The sequence below is a fragment of the Somniosus microcephalus genome, chromosome 6 (assembly GCF_052327205.1).
Source record: "Somniosus microcephalus isolate GS21.2 chromosome 6, FLI_Smic_1.0, whole genome shotgun sequence".
Lineage (NCBI taxonomy): Eukaryota > Metazoa > Chordata > Chondrichthyes > Squaliformes > Somniosidae > Somniosus > Somniosus microcephalus.
Window position 1 is genome coordinate 35227658 of NC_140992.1, and position 22275 is coordinate 35249932.

The 22275-nt window shown below is 44.8% G+C and overlaps 1 protein-coding gene across 1 annotated transcript in view; it reads left to right on the forward strand.

Moving 5' to 3' along the window:
• Positions 1–20935, forward strand: part of LOC147115597 (apolipoprotein D-like) — a 41394-nt gene extending 20459 nt beyond the window's left edge. The window contains exons 4-6 of the mRNA XM_085989978.1: positions 3389–3492; positions 10124–10162; positions 19963–20935. Coding sequence (XP_085846104.1) covers positions 3389–3492; positions 10124–10162; positions 19963–20195 — 376 coding nt within the window. The 3' untranslated portion in view covers positions 20196–20935. The remainder of the gene's footprint in view (positions 1–3388; positions 3493–10123; positions 10163–19962) is intronic.
• Positions 20936–22275: the final 1340 nt, after the last annotated feature.

The window sequence follows — 22275 nt, forward strand, 5'->3', positions numbered from 1 at the left end:
TCAGCAGCAGCAGAATTGTATTCCACCCAATCTGTAACCTCATGGCCCGTCATATCCATCACTCTGCCATTACCATCAAGCCAGCAGACCAACCTGGTTCAATAAGATGTGCAGATGGGCATGCCAGGAGCAGCACCAGGCGTAGCTAAAAAAAAAAAAAATGAGTTGCCAACCTGGGGAAACTGCAACACAGGACTACATGCATGCTATAGACAGGGCTAAGCGATCCCACCATCAATGGATCAGATCAAAGCTCTGCAGTCCTGTCACATCCAGTCATGAATGGTGGTGGACAATTAAACAACTAACAGGAGGAGGAGGCTCCATGAATATCCCCATCCTCAATGATGGTGGAGCCCAGCACATGAGTGCAAAAGACAAGGCTGAAGCGTTTGAAAACATCTTCAGCCAGAAGTGCCGAGTGGATGATCAATATCAGCCTCCTCCTGAGGTCCCCACCATCACAGAAGCCAGTCTTCAGCCAATTCGATTCACGCCACTAGATATCAAGAAATGGCTGAGCGCACTGGATACAGGAAATGCTATGGGCCCTGACAACATCCTGGCTGTCGTGCTGAAGACTTCTGCTCCAGAACTAGCCGCACCTCTAGCCAAGCTGTTCCAGTACAGCTACAACACTGACATCTATCCGACAACGTGGAAAACTGCCCAGGTATGTCCTGTCCACAAAAAGCAGGACAAATCCAATCCGGCCAATTACCGCCCCATCAGTCTCATCTCAATCATCAGCAAAGTGATGGAAGGTGTCGTCAACAGTGCTATCAAGTGGCACTTACCAATAACCTGCTCACTGATGCCCAGTTTGGGTTCCGCCAAGACCACTCGGCTCCCAACCACATTACAGCTTTGGTCCAAACATGGACAAAGGAGCTGAATTCCAGAGGTGAGGTGTGAGTGACAGCCCTTGACATCAAGGCAACATTTGACCGAATGTGGTATGAAGGAGCCCTAATAAAACTGAAGTCAATGGGAATCAGGGGGAAAACGCTCCACTGGCTGGAGTCAAATCTAGCACAAAGGAAGATGATTGTGTTGATTGAAGGGCAATCATCACAGCCCCAGAACACCACTGCAGAAGTTCCTCAGGGCAGTGTCCTAGGCCCAACCATCTTCAGCTGCTTCATCAATGACCTTCCCTCCAACATAAGGTCAGAAATGGGAATCGTCGCTGATGACTGCATAGTGTTCAGTGCCTTTCACAAATCCTCAGATAATGAAGCATTCCATGCCCGCATGCAACAAGACCTGGACGATGTTCAGGCTTGGGCTGATAAGTGGCATGTAATATTCGCCCCACAGAAGTGCCAGGCAATGATTATTTCCAACAAGCAAGAGTCTAAGCACCGCCTCTTGACATTCAATGGCATTACCATCGCCGAATCCCCTACTATCAACATCCTGGGGGTCACCATTGACCAGAAACTTAACTGGACCAGCCACATAAATAACGTGGCAACAAGAGCAGGTCAGAGGCTAGGTATTCTGCGGCAAGTGTCTCACCTCCTGACTCACCAAAGCCTTTCCACCATCTACAAGGCACAAGTCAGGAGTTTGATGGAATACTCTCCACTTGCCTGGATGAGTGCAGCTCCAACAACACTCAAGAAGCTCGACGCCATTCAGGACAAAGCAGCCTGCTTGATTGGCACCCCATCTGCCACCTTAAACATTCACTCCCTCCACCACCGACGTACCGTGGCTGCAGTGTGTACCATCTACAAGATGCACTGCAGCAACTCGCCAAGACTTCTTCGGCAGCACCTCCCAAACCCACGACCTCTTCCACCTCAAGGGCAGCAGGCGCATGGGAACACCACCACCTCCAAGTTCCCCTCCAAGTCACACACTATTCTGACTTCAACGTATATCGCCGATCCTTTATCATCGCTGGGTCAAAATTCTGGAACTCCCTACCTAACAGCACTGTGGGATGACCTTCATAAAATGGACTGCAGCGGTTCAAGAAGGTGGTTCACTACCACCTTCTCAGGGGCAGTTCGGGATGGGCAATAAATGCTGGCCTTGCCAGCAACGCCGACATCCCATAAATGAATAAAATAAACAGTAAAGCTAGGTTGACACTCCACTGCAGTGCTGAGGGTGTGCTGTGCTGTCAGAGGTGCCGTCTTTCCAATGAGACTTTAAACCGAGGCCCCGTCTACTCTATCCGGATGGACGTAAAGGATCCCATGGCCCTATTTCGAAGAAGAGTAGGGGAGTTATCCCCAGTGTCCTGGCCAATATTTATCCCTTAACCAACATAACAAAAACAGATTATCTGGTCATAATCACATTGCTGTTTGTGGGAGCTTGCTGTGCGCAAATTGGCAGCCACATTTCAGCAGTGACTCCACTTCAAAAGTACTTCATTGGCTGTAAAGTGCTTTCAGACGTCCGGTGGTCCTGACAGGCGCTATAGAAATGCAAGTCTTTCTTTTCTTTCTTTACTTATCCTTTATCCTTATCTCACTCAAGCTCTTCCTATTCTTTCATTTTCTTTTTTAGTATTTTCATTATTATGTTCCTTGTTCTCAGGCTCTTTCCTTCAATCTTAATTGGTTTCTAACCTCTTTATTTATCCATGGCATCTGAAAACTACAAGTCATTTCCTTTTTTAATGGAATATACTTATTCAATACATTTGCAATCTCTTTTAAATAAATATCCCATTGTTACTCTAGGGTCCCATGTGCCAATTTCTCCTCGCCTTTCTGAAATCTTGTCTAATTTAATATAGTGTTCTAGTGTTTGTACTTACTAGTTCCCTTTCTAGTTGGATCTTAAACCTAATTAAATTGTGGTCTCTACTCCCAAGGTGCTCACCCACATTTAGCTCATCTACCTGATCTATTGCTCATTATCCGATCTAGCAATGCTTCCGCCTGTGTAGGCCTACTGACATACTGCTTGACGAAAGAGATTATACATATTCCGTTCCCTTTTTCCCCTTTACTCCCTCTCTGTCCTGATCGATAAGGGGACCTTTAAAATGTCCCAGAACAATAACTTTCTTGTTCCTACTTGTCTCTCTAGTCTGACTGCAGATTTCCTCCCCACAATCTGGAGGTTTCTAATACACCCTTACTACGGTAACAAGCCCCTTTTTATCCCTGAGCTCCAACCATATTGACTCGGTACTCCTTCCTTGTCTACATCAACCCTTTCGACAGCATGTTGCGGCGGATATGAAGGGGCAGACAGAAGATCCGCCCCATTGGAAATCTTCCCTGAAGAGGAGAATTCACCCCTCACCCCCCAGTGTAACCCTCCCCCCCCACCCCCATGAATGTGTCTGAAGTAAAGAAATGGTGAAGTAAAACTACTGGAGTTACTCTTTTTACAGACAAAGCTGTTCTGTTTTGTGCAGGGATGATGGTTCTGTGGACATGTTTGACGGAGAATTAATTTTCCCTAAAGATTATGAAAAAAAAGAAAATGAAAGAGCCAAATTTTACTTTAGAATCTCGAGGGGTAAGTATGCAAAAAATGTTTGAACTCTGCCTCTACCAGATTTCTTAGCAGGATTCCCTTTGTGAGTCATTGTAGCTTCCCACCTTCCACCTTCAAAATAGGACAAGATCGAAGGGACACATGGTAGGCAATTATTTGTTTGTACTGAGGGTTTCATTCGATACAGGTAACAGACACAGAGGGAATTTTAACCTGGAGAACCCGGCAAAAATATCAGGGCGCCGGGAAGCCGGCTCCAACCCGCCGACTTCCACCTTTACCTGGAGAATATTAGGCTGCTAGAGCGCAACCCCCTCGGGGGAGGTGGGTTGCCTATTAACATACGCTAATCACTCAATTGGAGTGATATTTCAACTGACTTATAAAATTAAATGTGCATCCACGGGTTTCCCGGACTTCCTGAACCTTCCCAGTAAAAGCAAGCCGAGAACACAGCGGCAATTGAGAGGGCAGAATCAAAAGCATGGAAACAACAACAACAACTTGTATTTATATAGCGTCTTTAATGTAGTAAAACGTCCCAAGGCGCTGCACAGGAGTATTAGAAGACAAAAAATTTGACACTGAGCCACATAAGGAGAAATTAGGGCAGGTGACCAAAAGCTTGGTCACAGAGGTAGGTTTTAAGGAGCATCTTAAAGGAGAAACGAGAGTTAGTGAGGCGGAGAGGTTTAGGCAGGGAAATCCAGAGCTTATGGCCTAAGCAGCAAAAGGCACTGCCACCAATGGCTGAGCGATTATGATCAGGGATGCTCAAGAGGGCAGAATTGGTGGAGCGCAGATATCTTTGGTGAGGTGGGAAGGAAGACGATGAGGGCAATGCAGCACCAGCTGCTCACTTTGCTGCCCAGGATGCCCTTATTAATGTAAGGTTCACTTGGGTTGCACCAGTGGACCGATGTCGGAAGCATATGTAACGGCCACTCTTCCCGCCCCCTCCCAATGCCATTGATACAAAGCAGTCCTGCAAACCACCAACCAACCCTTGCATATCCTCCCATTGGTCCCCGTCAATTCATATTTTCCCATTCATCATCAAACAAGTTACAAGGCGACTTGCCACCCAGCAACCAAGAATAGGCAAGATGGAAAAGTGGTGCAGAATAATAAAATTTATATGCTTTAACGAAACAACAGAAACTTACACAACATTACATTTGCTCATACACCCATGTGCATACCTTTGTGCAACTACAAATCTTAACTCTTTCTTTTCCTAGCACATCTACGTGATGCAACCCCTATGGCTTCAGCAGAGGTAGAGGCAGGCCACTCAGATCCCTGCTCTGACTGCTGAGATGCTCTTGCTGATGACCTCTGGGTTTTGGAGCCCGTGAGGGCCCCGCCAAATACTGCTCCACCTGCACCTGTGCAGGGGCAGACCAGGCCATTGGGAGTCGAGGCAGCTTGTCGGGTACTGACTGAGGGGTCGGGGGGAGGTGGCAACGGGTGAGAAGTGGAAGCGCTTTGAGCGGAGTCCCCACTTCCATGTCCCCTTTCACCATCATCCCTTTCATTGCCCAGCCACATTTTGCTGTTATCACTATGCTGGAGAGCACATCGATGCAGAACAGTGTGGCACTGTATGGCCAAGGCTAAGGTATATGTCATCCTATTTAAGGTGGCAGACATGTTGTCATCCGGAGTCTGCAAGACTGTGGTCAGCGCATGCATGGACTCATTTGATTGGAGCTTTCGATGTTCCACGGAGCTGGCCACTCTATCCATGGAAGAACACATAATCACAATGCCCTGCGACATCAACCCATTCATGGTGCTCAGTGTGTTTGGAAGGCCCGTCTCTGTTGCTGCTCAATGATTCTCCTTTTCATTGATGGCCCTCGGGATACAGCATCTGTGTCCAGCTGAGCAGAGCCTGCCCTCCTCTGCCAAAACTGCTCACTATTCCAGGATCAACCTGGAATGCAAAGATAACCTCTGGCTTCTCTTTTCCACTACAAACCGTCTTCTTAAACTCCTCTCCCCCTGCCTCCTCCACCCTTACATCCAACAACAAGTGCGAGGAGCTCACCGGGCTGAACTTTCCCTAAGGTTCCCCCCTGCCCTAGCCCTGGACTTGTTTTTTTCTCTAGTTTCTCTCCTATCTCCCCTCATGCCCTCTCCGAGCTTATCTTGTCCACGAGACCCACCTCCTACCCCCTCGACCCTATTCTCACCAAACTGTTGACCATCCAACTTCCCTTTCCAGGCCCCCATATTAGCTGATATTGTTATGGTAGCATTGTGGTAATGTCACTGGGCTAGTAATCAAGAGGTCGTGGACTAACGATCCGGAGACGTGAGTTGAAATCCCACCACGACAGCTGGGGAATTTAAATTCAGTTAATTAAATAAATCTGGAAAAAAAAGCTAGCATCAGTAATGGTAAACATGTAACTACTGGATTGTCATAAAAACCCATCTGGTTCACTAATGTCCTTTAGGGAAGGAAATCTGCTGTCCTTACCTGGCCTGTATGTGACGCCAGACCCACAGCAATGTGGTTGACTCTCAACTGCCCTCTGAAATGGTCTAGCAAGCCACTCAGTTGTAACAAACCGCTACGAATCACGATGAAACCGGACGGACCACCCGGCATTGACCCGGCAACGGCACACCCAACCCAGTTGACCTGGCAAAGACCTCCTTATCAACATCTGGGGACTTGTGCCAAGATTGGAAGAGCTGTCCCACATATTAGTCAAGCAACAGCCTGACATAGTCATGCTCACAGAATCACCTTTCATCCAATGTCCCAAACTCCTCCAGCACAATCCCAGGGTATGTCCTGTCCCATTGGCAGGACAGACCCACCAGGGGTGGCGGCCCAGTGGAATACAGTTGGGAAGGCGTGGCCCTGGGAGTCCTCAACATTCATTCTGGACCCCATGAAGTCTCATGTCTTCAGGTCAAGTATGGGCAAGAAACCTCCTACTGATTACCACCTACCACCCTCCCTCAGCTGATAAATCAGTACTCCTCCATGTTGAACACCACTTGGAAGAAGCACTGAGGGTAGCAAGGGCACAGAATGTACTCTGGGTGGGAGACTTCAATGTCCATCACCAAGAGTGGCTCGGTAGCACCACGACGGATCGAGCTGGCCGAGTCCTGAAGGACATAGCTGGGCCAGCGACATGTAGTGAGGGAGGGACAAAGTTACTTTACCTCGTCCTTAACCAATCTACCTGTCGCAGATGCATCTGTCCATGACAGTATTGGTACCATTAACCACCGCACAGTCCTTGTGGAGACGAAGTCCCGTCTTCACACTGAGGACACCCTCCATCGTGTTGTGTGGCACTACCATCATGCTAAATGGGATAGATTCAGAACAGATATAGCAGCTCAAAACTGGACATCCATGAGGCGCTGTGGGCCATCAGCAGCAGCAGAATTGTATTCCACCACAATCTGTAATCTCATGGCCCGGCATATCGCACACTTTACCATTACCATCAAGCCAGGGGACCAACCCTGGTTCAATAGGAGTGTAGAAGAGCATGCCAGGAGCAGCACCAAGCGTACCTAAAAAAATGAGCTGCCAACCTGGGGAAGCTGCAACACAGGACTACATGCATGCTAAAAAGCGGAAGCAGCATGCTATAGACAGGGTTAAGCGATCCCACAATCATCGGATAAGATCAAAGCTCTGCAGTCCTGCCAGATCCAGTCGTGAATGATGGTGGACCATTAAGCAACTAATGGGAGGAGGAGGCTCCATGAATATCCCCATCCTCAATGATGGTGGAGCCCAGCACGTGAGTGCAAAAGACAAGGCTGAAGTATTTGCAACCTTCTTCAGCCAGAAGTGCCTAGTGGATGATTCATATCGTCCTACTCCTGAGGACCCCACCATCACAGAAGCCAGTCTTCAGCCAATTCGATTCACTCCACGTGATATCAAGAAATGGCTGAGTGCACTGGATACAGCAAAGGCTATGGGCCCCAACAACATCTTGGCTGTCATGCTGAAGACTTGTGCTCTAGAATTAGCCACGCCTCTAGCCAAGCTGTTCCAGTACAGCTACAACACTGGCATCTCTCCGACAATGTGGAAAACTGTCCAGGTATGTCCTGTCCACAAAAAGCAGGACAAGTCCAACCCGACCAATTACCGCTCCATCAGTCTACTCTCAATCATCAGCAAGGTGATGGAGGGTGCTATCAAATGGCACTTACTCACCAATAACCTGCTCACTGATGCCCAGTTTGGGTTCCGCCAAGACCACTCGGCTTCCGACCTCATTACAGCTTTGGTCCAAACATGGGAAAAAGAGCTGAATTCCAGAAGTGAGGTGTGAGTGACAGCCCTTGACATCAAGGCAGCATTTGACTGATGATGGCATCAAGGAGCCCTAGTAAAACTGAAGCCAATGGGAATCGGGGGAAACGCTCCACTGGCTGGAGTCATAGTTAGCACAAAGGAAGATGATTGTGGTGGTTGAAGCACATTCATCACAGCCCCAGGACATTGCTGCAGGAGTTCCTCAGGGCAGTGTCCTAGGCCGAACCATCTTCAGCTGCTTCATCAATGACCTTCGCTCCATCTTAAGGTCAAAAATGGGGATGGTCGCTGATGACTGCACAGTGTTCAGCGCCATTCACAATTCCTCAGATAATGAAGCAGTCCATGCCCGCATGCAACAAGACATGGACGATGTTCAGGCTTGGGCTGATAAGTGGCAGGTAATATTCACCCCAAAGAAGTGCCAGGCAATGACTATTTCCAACAAGCGAGAGTCTAACCACCGCCCCTTGACATTCAACGGAATTACCATCACCAAATCTCCCACCATCAACATCCTGGCAGCTACCATTGACCAGAAACTTAACTGGACCAGCCACATAAATACTGTGGCAACAAGAGCAGGTCAGAGGTTAGGTATTCTGCGGCAAGTGTTTCACCTCCTGACTCCCCAAAGCCTTTCCAGCATCTACAAGGCACAAGTAAGGAGTGTGATGGAATACTCTCCAATTGCCTGGATGAGTGCAGCTCCAACAACACTCAAGAAGCTCGACACCATCTTCACAACCTTTATTTTGTTTCCACAATGATAGAAATGATCTCCCCCCCACCCCCAACCATGGCCCTTGCTGTAGCTTTGGTTGGTATATCATCAGCCATGGATGTTTTTGCCACTTGGAATCTCCAATCACCATCACCTAAACATCTGGCCATTTGCCATCGTTCAGACCTGGCTGACTAACTCCAGCCACAATGTCTTAAGGACAAAACAAAGCCGCTTATAACCACCCCTTGTCTCTGACACAAACATCAGTGCCCTTCAGCAAAAACATATCCCAACCAACACTTAAAGTTTGTATTTAATAGTTAAACAATATAAAATGCTGAAAAAATTAAATCTCTTCTTTACGTGTGTCTTAGTTGTTTGTAAAATTTATGCTTGGTTTCTCAAAGTCCTCTCTTGGGGTGAATTTTTACTTTTACCATGGCGGGGTGGGGGTGGGGGGGAGGCAGGGGAAACAGAGTTTTACACATCTGTTTTACACATCACCCATTGACTTCAATTTATTGAACTGTGACAGCAAAACTAGAAGATAAAAGTTTTTCTCTACAAGAGTAGATATGCGGAACAGAGTTCTAGCTAATGCAGTTGTCGCTGTGTTGATTAACTCCTTCATAAAATCTGATTGGGAAATGCGATGAGGTTATAGGGATACGATTGGACAGAGGGAATGAAATACTCTGTGGAACACAATACTTTTGGTGCTGTTGTAGCCAAGAAAATGTCACTTTTGGAAAATGAAAAGCCAATGTTCAGTAGTGTTGATTGGATGGATAGATATTCCACAGTATTGCTTTGGAAGTTGGAAATAAATTTTTCAGAACCTTCCGTCAGGAGATTGAATAGTTAATCGAGTTTGTGTGAGGGTGGGTTGTGCATGGCATTTGGAAAAAGTGGGCTTGATGAATCAAATGGGCCTGCATTGTTTCTAGTTTTCTGTGTACCATTCTTACTGCCCTGTAGCAAATTATAGGGACAAAGGACCCCATTTCTGACTTGTTAAGTTGGTTGAAAGAATTATTGAAACATGTACTGATTTGCTTTCTTAATTGCGTAGGGAGGAAAAGGTGGGACCAGAAACCAAGGGGGTAGAGTTTCCACTTTGGGCGCAATCACCCTGGGCGGCGTGGCCAGTTTTGTGGGCGGGGCCTGATTCCAGCGTGATGTTTTTAAAACTAGCGCAAATGATCGTGGAAACTCGATTTACACTGAATGCAATTTACGTTTAAAATTCCGTGACCTGTTGCGTTGGTTACACCGATATCGAGCACAAAAAACCAGCGAAATCGAGCAGAAACTCCAGGCCAAGGTGTTTTGAATTGACTCCCAAGTTATTTCTTTTGAATTCTAAATTTAAACCTTTAATGTATTTTTACAAGAGAAAAATGAGTGCTGGATGACTAAGCAGGATATATTCCATGATAATTTGGGGGAATTTGTACTACACCTCACCTTCAAAAAGGAAGAGTGGAATTTGGGGGCTTTATTTATGAAGAAATACTAAAGTTGTTACCTTCGATTTTGTTCTTCTTTGAGAGAAAAGGGAAATGTTGCTGATGTTTGTAAATTAAATATTGTTTTGTTCTTTGTTAATTCGGCAGGATATAATTATTGGGACAAAATGCAGTTTGAATTTCCAGGTATGTATTAGAAAATACAACTCTCTGAATAATAAGAATAATGTTTCCTAACAAATGAAATCTGACCCTGTCTTGGAATGTAATAACCCAGCTCATTGTATTAATAACCGGTTATATTATTTCTGGTAATTCCTGTTGATTGTTTCTCATTACATCAGCAGTGATTACATAATATTTGTTAATCCTTGCATGTGTGCATTATCAGTCATTGAGGGTAAATCAAGATCAGTTGGCAACACATAGGCCGCGATTTTGCCGGTGCTCAGAGGGCGGGTTCGGAGGCGGGTCAGCTGTCAAAATCAAAATGATTGACAGCGGGTTGGGAGCCCGCTCTGAACCCGCCTCCATGTAAGTTTCCAAAGTGTCGTGTCTGCGATCTCAGAATAGACCCGACACCAAGCGGCGGGGGAGGCATTTAAGATAGTTAAATGCTTGTTAAACGCTTGTTAACGACTATTTTGCCAGCCTATTTCTATTTTACCACATTTTTAACGAGGTTCACGTCGCTCGGAGATCACGTTAGGAAAGTAGGTCGCGTTCTCCATGTCTCCCCATTGCTGTGAATAGGTGACAGCTGCAAAAGTGGTATGAAAGCTACCATTTCACAGCTGGTCACTTTCAAATGTCAGAAGCTTGAGCCTTCAGGACTTGGAAGACACTTTTGAGCTGTATGCAGTTTGGAAGTGTTTGGAGTATACTTTCTATTCATTGTCACCTCCTTGCTGCAAGCTCTCTCACCATTGGCAAATCGCTTCTGTCATCTCAACTTCAGCTGCCATCTATTCTGGCAACATCGGTGCACTTGGTCCTCTAAATCCCTCCAAGGTCAGCCCCAACACCAACATCACCAGGCACACCAACATCACCAACAACAATACCAACCATCTCTGCAATCACCTGATGCTGCACAGGACACAGGACAACAGCACTCAATAACATTGCTGCCCGGGAGGCCAGCGATGGCATCACTATGGCCAGGTTTACTTCACTTGACGCTGTAAACCCTGGCTGCCACATGATGTGCCAAGTTGACAGCACCCCACACCAGCACCATAAAGCATCCCAAGAATGTCCAAGCCATTCCTTTCACAATTGGGGGCGGGGGAGTTATGTCTCAACATTCACTGGAACTCACTAAGTCCCTTCCAAAGGTGAGCACAGATCTGTCCAATAAGGTAAAGTGTAGAAAATAAAGATTTCAATGTTTGACAACACATTAACAGAAAATTTACATGAACATTGCATAAAACACCAAAGTGCCACCCCTTGTGTGTTGTTAGATAGTATGATAGCACTAGGAGGAGGGTAAATGTGAGGGGTGGCTCCTGAGATGGGAAAGTGATAATGTAGATAGAGAGGGATGGGTGGAGGTGCAAGGTAAAGATGTGCAGGAGTAGGGTAGGGAAGGTAGAACATAAGAACATAAGAAATAGGAGCAGGAGTAGGCCAATCGGCCCCTCGAGCCTGCTCCACCATTCAATAAGATCATGGCTGATCTGATCCTAACCTCAAATCTTCTATCACTCTCCATCCCACCCGAACCCATGTGATCTCCCGGGAGAGGCGAAAAACCAGATATAAAACCCAATGGCCAATTTGGGAGAAAAAATCTGGGAAATTCCTCTCCGACCCATCTAGGCGATCGAAACTCGTCCAGGAGATCACTCTGTCTCTACAGTACTTACCTTCTGTAAAGGCGATCTCCACCCCAGCCAGGAACAGGAATAAAACCATCTCCTGAAATCTAACACAGAATTAGAACACAAGAAGTAGGAGCAGAACGCGGCCCCTGGGCCCGCTCCACTACCCACAGGGCCATGACCATTCCGAACCTAGACTCATGTCCAATTTCCTGCCCGCTCCCCGTAACCCTTAATTCCCTTTACTTCTAGGAAACTATCTATTTCTGTTTTAAATTTATTTAATGATGTAGCTTCCACAACTTTCTGGGGCAGCAAATTCCACAAACCTACCACCCTCTGAGTGAAGAAGTTTCTCCTCATCTCAGTTTTGAAAGTGCAGCCCCTTATACTAAGATTATGCCCCCTAGTTCTAGTTTCACCCATCATTGGGAACATCCTCACCGCATCCACCCGATCAAGCCCCTGCACAATCTTATATGTTTCAATAAGATCGCCTCTCATTCTTCTGAACTCCAATGAGTAGAGTCCCAATCTACTCAACCTCTCCTCATATGACCACCCCCTCATCCCCGGGATTAACCGAGTGAACCTTCTTTGCACTGACTCGAGAGCAAGTATGTCTTTTCTTAAGTATGGACACCAAAACTGTATGCAGTATTCCAGGTGCGGTCTCACCAATACCTTGTATAACTGCAGCAATACCTCCCTGTTTTTATATTCTATCCCCCTAGCAATAAAAGCCAACATTCCATTGGCCTTCTTGATCACTTGCTGCACCTGCATACTAACTTTTTGAGTTTCTTTCACCAGGACCCCCAGATCCCTTTGTACTACAGTACTTTTCAGTTTCTTGCCATTAAGATAATAACTTGCTCCATGATTTTTCCTGCCAAAGTGCATAACCTCACACTTTCCAGTACTGTATTCCATCTGCCAAATCTCTGCCCACTTACTTAGCCTGTCTATGTCACTTTGCAAGTTCTTTATGTCCTCCTCACTCACTACTTTCCCTCCCATCTTTGTATCATCTGCAAACTTTGATATGTTACACTCGGTCCCCTCCTCCAAATCGGTAATATAGATTGTAAAGAGTTGGGGACCCAGCACTGACCCCTGCGGAACACCACTAGTTACTGATTGCCAGTCTGAGAACGAACCATTTATCCCAACTCTCTGCTTTCTGTTAGAGAGCCAATCCTCCACCCACACCAGAATATTACCCCCAATCCCGTGATTTTTTATCTTGAGCAATAATCTTTTGTGTGGCACCTTGTCAAATGCCTTTTGGAAGTCTAAATACACTACGTCCACTGGTTTTCCTTTATCCACCCTGTATGTTACTTCCTCAAAGAACTCAAGCAAATTTGTCAAACATGACTTCCCCTTCATGAAACCATGCTGAGTTTGTCCTATTAAATTATGTTTATCCAAATGTCCCATTACTGTCTCCCTAATAATGGACTCTAACATTTTACTAACCACAGATGTTAGGCTAACAGGTCTATAGTTTCCAGCCTTCTGCCTACTACCCTTTTTAAATAAGGGTGTTACATTAGCAGTTTTCCAATCTGCCGGGACCTTTGCTGAGTCCAGGGAGTTTTGGAAAATTATTACCAATGCATCCACAATCGCTACCGCCACTTCCCTCAAGACCCTAGGATGTAAGCCATCAGGTCCAGGGGATTTATCCGGCTTGAGTCCCATTATTTTACCAAGTACCACTTCCTTAGTGATTTTAATCGTATTTAGCTCCTCTCCCACTAGAGCCCCCTGTTTGTCCAGTGTTGGGATATTCTTAGTGTCCTCTACTGTAAAGACGGATACAAAATATTTGTTCAGCGTTTTTGCCATCTCCATGTTTCCCACCATTAATTTCCCAGTCTCATCCTCTAAGGGACCAACATTTACTTTAGCCACCTTTTTCTTTTTATATAACTATAGAAACTTTTGCTATCTGTTTTTATATTTTTTGCTAATTTACTTTCATAATCTATCTTCCCTTTCTTAATCAATCTTTTAGTTATTTTTTGCTGTCTTTTAAAGACTTCCCAATCTTCTATCCTCCCACTAGATTTGGCTACCTTATATGCCCTTGTTTTTAGTCGGATACTATCCTTAATTACTTTACTTAGCCACGGATGGCTATCTTTTCTTTTACACCCTTTTTTCCTCAGTGGAATATATTTTTTTTGGAAGTTGTAAAATAACTCCTTAAATGTACACCACTGATCATGTACCGTCTTACCCTTTAATCTATTTTCCCAGTCCACTCTAATCAATTCCGCTCTCATACCTTCATAGTCTCCTTTATTCAAGCTCAGCACGCTTGTTTGAGATCCAACCTTCTCACCCTCTACTTGAATATGGAATTCAACCATGTTATGGTTACTCATTCCAAGGGGACCCTTTACTAGGACATTTTTAATTAATCCTGTCTCATTACACAGGACCAAATCTAAGGTTGCTTGCCCCCTGGTCGGTTCAGTTACATACTGCTCAAGAAACCCATCCCTAATACACTCAATGAACTCATCCTCAAGGCTGCTCTGCCCAATTTGATTTGTCCAGTTAATATGATAGTTAAAATCCCCCATAATTATAGCTGTTCCCTTATTACAAGCCTCAACTATTTCCTGATTAATACTCCGTCCAACAGATTTGCAACCGTTTGGAGGCCTATAGACTACGCCCACTAGTGTTTTTTTCCCCTTATTATTCCTTATCTCCACCCAAACTGTTTCACTACCCTGCTCCTTTGACCCAATATCATTTCTCTGTATTATAGTGATTCCTTCCTTTATAAACATAGCCACCCCACCTCCCCTCCCTTCCTGCCTGTCCTTCCTGATTGTTAAATAACCTGGTATGTTTAATTCCCAGTCATGGTCACCCTGCAGCCATGTTTCTGTAATGGCCACAAGATCATACCCATATGTAGTTATTTGTGCCGTTAACTCATTCATTTTGTTACGAATGCTACGTGCATTTAGATAAAGAAATTTCAAATATGTTTTGTGACACTTAGTTCCTGTTTTTTCCCCTTTTACTACTTTACCTTTTACTCCATACCTTCTGTCCCTTCCTGACACGTTCTGTTTTTTAATTTCCCCACTGCTACCTAAAGTCTATGACCTTCTCCGTTGTCATTTCTGTTATTTGCTCTCTAGAAACCTCCCCCCCCACTAATTAGTTTAAAGCCTTCTCTACAGCCCTAGTTATATGATTCGCCAAGACTCTAGTCCCAGCACTGGCCAAGTGGAGTCCGTCCCAATGGAACAGCTCCCTCCTGTCCCAGTACTGGTGCCAGTGTCCCAAGAAGCAAAACCCATTTCTCCCACACCAGTCTTTGAGCCACGCATTTAACTCTTTAATTTTATTTATCCCAGCCAAATTCGCTCATGGCTCAGGTAATAATCCAGAGATTATTACCCTTGAGGTTCTGTTTTTTAATTTGACCCCTAGCTACTCATACTCCTTTAACAGAACCTTCTTCCTTGTCCTATCTACGTCATTTGTAGCAACATGGACCACGACAACTGGATCCTCCCCCTCCCACTCCAAGTTTCTTTCCAGCCCAGAAGAGATGTCCTTAACCCTGGCACCGGGCAGGCAACACAGCCTTCGGGACTCCCGCTCTTGACTGCAGAGAACCCTATCTATCCCCCTAATGATACTATCCCCTACCACTACAACATTTCTTTTTACTCCCTCCACTTGAATGGCCCCCTGTACCACGGTGCTGTGGCCAGGTTGCTCATCCTCCCTGCAGTCCCCGCTCCCGCCCTCACAGGGAGTAAGAACCTCAATCCTGCTTGACAAGAGCAAGGGCTGCGGCTCCTTCAACACTACATCCTGGATCCCTGTACCTTCCTCACTCATAGTCACATCGTCCTGTCCCTGACCACGGACTACATCTGCAGCAATTAATTTCATAGGTGTGACCACCTCCTGAAACATAGAGTCCAGGAACTTCTCCCCCTCCCTGATGTGTCGCAGTGTCTGAAGCTCGGCCTCAAGCTCTTTAACATGGAGCTTGAGTTCCTCTAGCAGCAAACACTTATCGCAAATGTAATCACCGTGAGCCTCAATGGTGTCCACCAGCTCCCACATTTCGCAACAGTGACACATCACCTGTTCACCCATATCTGTGTAATTAATTAAATTTCTTATTATTAGTTATGAAGACCCTCTGCCCCGATATAGATGATAATATTACACCACTATTTAATAGGACTAACCAACTTAAAGGTATAGAAGAGAAGGAAGAGGACCTACCAACCAGCTGATCACCAGCTTCCCTCGTGAATGCTGTCTGGGGGACCTGTCCGTTTGAATTGTCTCGCTGCTCCATGTCCTCAGTGTTGGATTAGCCTGAGAGAGGGAAGCAAAACAGAGCAAAAAGCACCCCCTCAACTCCCACTTACCAAACTCTACTTACACTCAATGCAACCGCACTCAGCGCTACCACACTAATCCCGCCCCTTTTTATACCCGGATTCTACTTCCGGTTTAAACTCCCCAACAGCTTAATTTACTCTAAAAAATTAAACTTACTTCAAAGAATTCACTTTTTTACTCACTAAAATTCAGTAAATGCACTTAAAAGACTTTTTCTGCCACTTACCAAAGTCTGCTTAAGCTCAATGCAACTTGCACTCAGCCTGCAACACTAAGCCCGCCCCCTTTTAGAGTGATGGGGATGATGAGTGGCACAGTAGGATGAGGTTGGGTGTGGATTTGCAGTAACGTTTCGTGATCTACTGAGATCAATGAAAGATTTGCGTCATTGTAGCCTGGTCCTCCTGACGACATCCCTGCTTGTGTCCTCCTGTGCAATGTGCAGCTAGGCTGCGTTGGTGTCCTGGGGAGGTCTCTTCTGCCCTTGGAAGGGAAGAGAACCTCCCTGCGTGGTGTGATTCCCTCCATTAGCATATGGAGGGAGTCATGCGGAAGTCTGGGTGCAGCCGTGCACCTTTGTGCAGTGCTTGTCATTGTTTGTACCACCTCAATGCAGCAGAACACTGACAGAACAACTGTCAAAATTAATGTGGCCGTGGTCCCTTGAAGGAAACCGGCTGATGATGCGCCATCAAATGACGTCATCAGACCCGCTTCCTTTTAATTGGCTGGGAGCCTCACAGGGCGGGCTTAACAAGCCCAATCTACATAAAATCCTTTTCACAGAGCAGCTGGATCTGGGAGAGGGCCCGAGACCCACTAACGACCTCTCCCGCCATGATCCCGCCTCCGATGGCAAAATCGCGGCCCTAGTTTCCACCAGAACATAACATAAGAGGAGCAGGAGTAGGCCATTCGGCCCATCCAGCCTGCTCCGCCATTCAATAAGATCATGGCTGATCTTCTACCTCAACTCCACTTTCTCACCCTATCCCCATATCCCTTTGATTCCCTTAGTATCCAAAAATCTATCGATCTGTGACTTGAATATACTCCACAGCCCTCTGGGATAGAGAATTCCAAAGATTCACAACCCTTTGAGTGAGGAAATTTCTCCTCATCTCAGTCCTAAATGGCCTACCCCCTTATTCTGAGACTGTGACCCCTGGTTCTAGACTCCCCAGCCAGGGGAAACATCCTCGCAGCATCCACCCTGTCAAGCCCCTTAAGAATTTTATATATTTCAATGAAATCACCTCTCCTTCTAAACCCTAGGGAATATAGGCCTAGTCTACTCAATCTCTCATCATAGGACAATCCCCACATCCCAGGAATCAGTCTAGTGAACATTAGTTGCACTCCCTTTAAGACAAGTATATTCTTCCTTAGATAATGAGACCAAAACTTTATATACTATTCCAGGTGTGGTCTCAACAAGGCCCTATATAATTGCAGTAAGACTTATTTACTCTTGTACTCCAATCCCTTTGCAATAAAGGCGAACAAACCATTTGCTTGTCGTACCTGCATGTTAACTTTCTGTGACATATGTACAAGGACACTCAGGTCCCTCTGAATATCAACATTTCCAAAATATTCTGCTTTTCTATTTTTCCTAGCAAAGTGGATACATACCTATACCTAACTATGCCTCTTGCTAGTTTACTCATAGTCTATTTTGTCTCTGTTTTATCAATTCCTTGGTCATCCTTTGTTGAATTTTAAAATCCTCCCAATCCTCAGGCTTACTACTCTTTTTGGCAACATTATAACATAGAAACATAGAAACATAGAAGATAGGAGCAGGAGTAGGACATTTGGCCCCTCGAGCCTGCTCCGCCATTCAATGCGATCATGGCTGATCATTCAAATTCAGTACCCGGTCCCTGCTTTCTCCCCATACCCCTTGATCCCTTTAGCCTTAAGAAATATATCCAACTCCTTCTTGAATATATTTAATGTATTGGCCTCTACTGCCTTCTGTGGTAGAGAATTCCACAGGTTCACCACTCTCTGGGTGAAGAAATTCCTCCTCATTTCTGTCCTAAATGGCCTACCCCTTATCCTTAGACTGTGACTCCTGGTTCTGGACTCCCCGACCATCGGGAACATCCTTCCTGCATCTAGTCTGTCCAGTCCTGTCAGAATTTTATAAGTTTCAATGAGATCCCCTCTCATTCTTCTAAACTCCAGCGAGCACAAGCCCAATCGACCCAATCTCTCCTCATACGTCACTCCTGCCCTCCCAGGTATCAGCCTGGTGAATCTTCGCTGAACTCCCTCCATGGCAAGAACATCCTTCCTCATAAGGTGACCAAAACTGCACACAATACTCAAGATGTGGTCTCACCAAGGCCCTGTACAACTGCCTCTTCCTTTAATCTAATACTATCGTTAACTTCTCTGATGAGCCACGGTTGGATCACTATTCCCGTGGGGATTTTATGTCTTAAGGGAATGTATTGCGAAAAGCAGGCTTTTATTGAGAAAATAGGCTTCCTGTATAAAACTCTGCTGGGAGCTGATAATCGGCATAAAATATTTTCTGCATCATGCCCAGTGGTGGAGCACTATCATGTATCAACAGCCATTGAGGATTGATAGAATATGGTATTCATGGTCTCGGGCACACAACCTAGAAGAGGCTATGTCCTATGGGGAAGGTCATGTTTTAATGCTGTATTGGCAGATAAATCACTAAACTCTTGAATCTTAAATTACAAACTTCCAAAAGAATCCCAGTGTCGACTTTTTCTTACCTCTGATTTGAGACGCTAGTAAATAGGAACCTTATTTGACATTGTGATGTTATTGGGGTGAATTTGTGCTCCCAGCTGGGAAGCTGCACAGACAGTGAGCATGGGATGGAAATGGGGCTTCAACATTGTAACTCCGAGTCTTTCACCTGCACTCTCTGCAAATGCAGCTCCTCACTGGGAGTGTAGAATTAAACCTATTGTGCCATGTTGTGTGTCTCGGGTGCTATGCTCATGTCAGCTGATTATGCCCTGCTCTCTGGTTTCCGAGATAACAGTAATAGCAACAACCAGTTAAAATCAGCAGGGCTTTGAAATGTTCTTCATCCAGGGTGTACTTACTTGCCTATAGTGAGAATTGATTTTGTAACACTGGCATGCTCTGAATAACCAAGTATTCTATGGTGTGATGCCACAGAGTAGAGGATTTCCAGCTTCTCATTCCCCATGTCTAGGCCTAAATCAAGGTTGTGGTGTGATAGTTAAGGAAAGGATCGGCAGAGTGGACAGCCCCATCAATGGTACTTCTCTCCTGTGGTGTTACAACAAGTAGTATTACCAGGGACATTGCCTAATCAGGCCAATACATTAAATATATTCAAGATGGAGTTGGATATATTTCTTAAGGCTAAAGGGATCAAGGGGTATGGGGAGAAAGCAGGGACCGGGTACTGAATTTGGATGATCAGCCATGATCGCATTGAATGGCGGAGCAGGCTCGAGGGGCCGAATGGCCTACTCCTGCTCCTATCTTCTATGTTTCTATGTTTCTATGTGGGACAGCCCTAGGATCTGGGAGTGCTGGCAAGGAGGCCAGGGGTCTGGCAGTACTAAAACAGCCCAAAACCAGACGATGGAGATATCTTTCACATCTCACTGATGGCAATGCTGTGTTTTAGTTTGTTAAAGTTTTATCCAGGTACTGTGGTTAATTCTATTAACTAGTCAATGAAAACTGCTTGTTTTATCCCAGATTAATGTTCTGTGATTTGTGTTTTTGCAGATGAGGTCACTATGGAATACTGGGTATTAGCGACCGACTATACAAATTACTCTCTGGTGTACTCCTGCTTGTCCTACCTTGGTTTAGCACACAGTGTTTATACCTGGATTTTGTCACGAGAACGGCACTTATCAGAAAATACCACTAACTACCTGCATGATATCATGACTTCAAATAAAATCGAAACTAACATGATTAAATCTAATCAAAAAGATTGCGCTACATTTATATAATAAAGAGCTGATCAGAACCCATACAGAATCAAACACTTTAATCTGTATCAAAAATCAACTTAGCTTTAGTTTATTCCATTGTAATTTACACTGGAGTCAGCATCATTGTAATTACACCGTATGCGCTGAGGTTGCTGTGATGAGCTATGATTTGAGTGCAATCTATCTTCACCAAAAGTGAAGTTGTAATAAACACCTCCAAAACATGATCATCAGTTGTCAACATCTGCCACCACTCAAATTCAAATCAGTAGTGAAACCCGGATCAGTCCATCATTGGCCCACCATACATAATATTCAAAATTAGAAATGATATTGAACAAGAGGTCATGCTACCAACATTTGGTATGAGCAGAATAACTGGCTTATTAGTGCTGATGAACAGGAAAGAAGTCACCTCATGATGCACAAGTTTGTACTCATGGGCCAGGGCTTTCTACTTGTGTTCTTTCCAGCCGTAATATTTCCCCCTGCCATATCATTTTAATGGATAGGAAAATCGTGAGCTGGCAAGAGCAGAAGCAGAAAATTTGGCCCCTAGCTTATTGACTTTAACATCACGCTTTGTTTTGCTTTCCTAATTATCTGATTGTCTCTTTGGTTATTCTATCATACAATGTGCAGTACTTAGAACTTATATTAGTGGTGTGTCATGCTGCCATTTTGCTTTGTGCACTACAGCAATACAAGAAACCTGTAGCATTAAGTGCTATGTTCAGCAATAAAAATGTAAAACTAAAGTGGTGTCTTTCTTCTCATCCTCATCCCCATGGTATCCATTTGAATGAGATTGTGTATGTTTCCTGCACTGCTACAATGCTTTGAATTTTTATGTGCATAGATTTTGTATTTATTCATACCCTTCTCCCTAGAATCAACAACATATAAACACTTACCTGACCCAAGCATAACATCGCATTGTGCTAACATCCTTCCTATTGAGTCCCATTTTGCAAAATTCCTGTGGGCCTAACTCCTTCCTGTTCATTCCCATTTTGCAAAACTGCTGTACACTAAACCCTCAACTATTTATTTACAATAAAAAGCATTCAAATGGCCAAAACTCTCATTAATTTCTGTAATATGGAATTCCAGTGGACCAAACACGTCCCAAAATCCTAAATCTACTTTGATTATATTAGTACAAAAGCGAAAATGCTGGAAATCTGAAATAAAAACATAAAATGCTGGAAATACTCAGCAGGTCAGGCAGCGTCTGTTGAGAGAGAAACAGAGTTAACGTTTCAGGTCGATGACCCTTCGAAGGGTCATCGACCTGAAACGTTAACTCTGTTTCTCTCTCCACAGTTACTGCCTGACCTGTTGATTATATTAGTTTCAGGTTCGCAACTAGTTTCAGGGTTGGGACATTCTTTTCATGTTAAATAAAGTGGGCTAAATCCAAATACAAATTCTACTTTGCTTCCTGATTCCCCCCCACCCCAGATATTTATATTTATGAACAATGTAATTGGCTTTAACATAAACTGCATCCTTTCTTTGCTGCACCATCACGCTGCTTGGAGACGAGGGTGTTGATTTGAACACATCTTAACTATTCAATGGACAGAAAACTTTAGAGAATAAACCATTATAGGAAGAACTTGCATTTGTATAATGCCTTTCACGTCCTCAGGATGCCCCAAAGCACTTCACGGCCGGTGAATTACTTTGGAAGCGTAATTACTTGTTTTGTAGGCAAACCTGACAGCCAATTTAGGTACACAGGCTCCTACAAATAGCAATGAGATAAATGATAAACGAGGTTAATTTATGGCCAGCCCAATTTTCCTGCTCTTCAAGAAGCACTGTAGGATCTTCTACACCTACTTGAACAGACAGGACCTCTGTTTAACATTGCATCTGAAAGACGGCACCTCTGACAATGCAGCATTCCCTCAGTACTGCACTGAAGTGTAAGCTTAGATTTATTCCAATAAATCCTGGAGTGGGGCTTGAACCCACAGCCATCTAACTCAGAGTCCAGAGTGCTTCCACTAAGCCAGCCTAACACTACAAAATGGAAACTAAAATGTACTTTTGGTATAAACAAGGAGTTGCTCTGGGATGGCTAAAACCC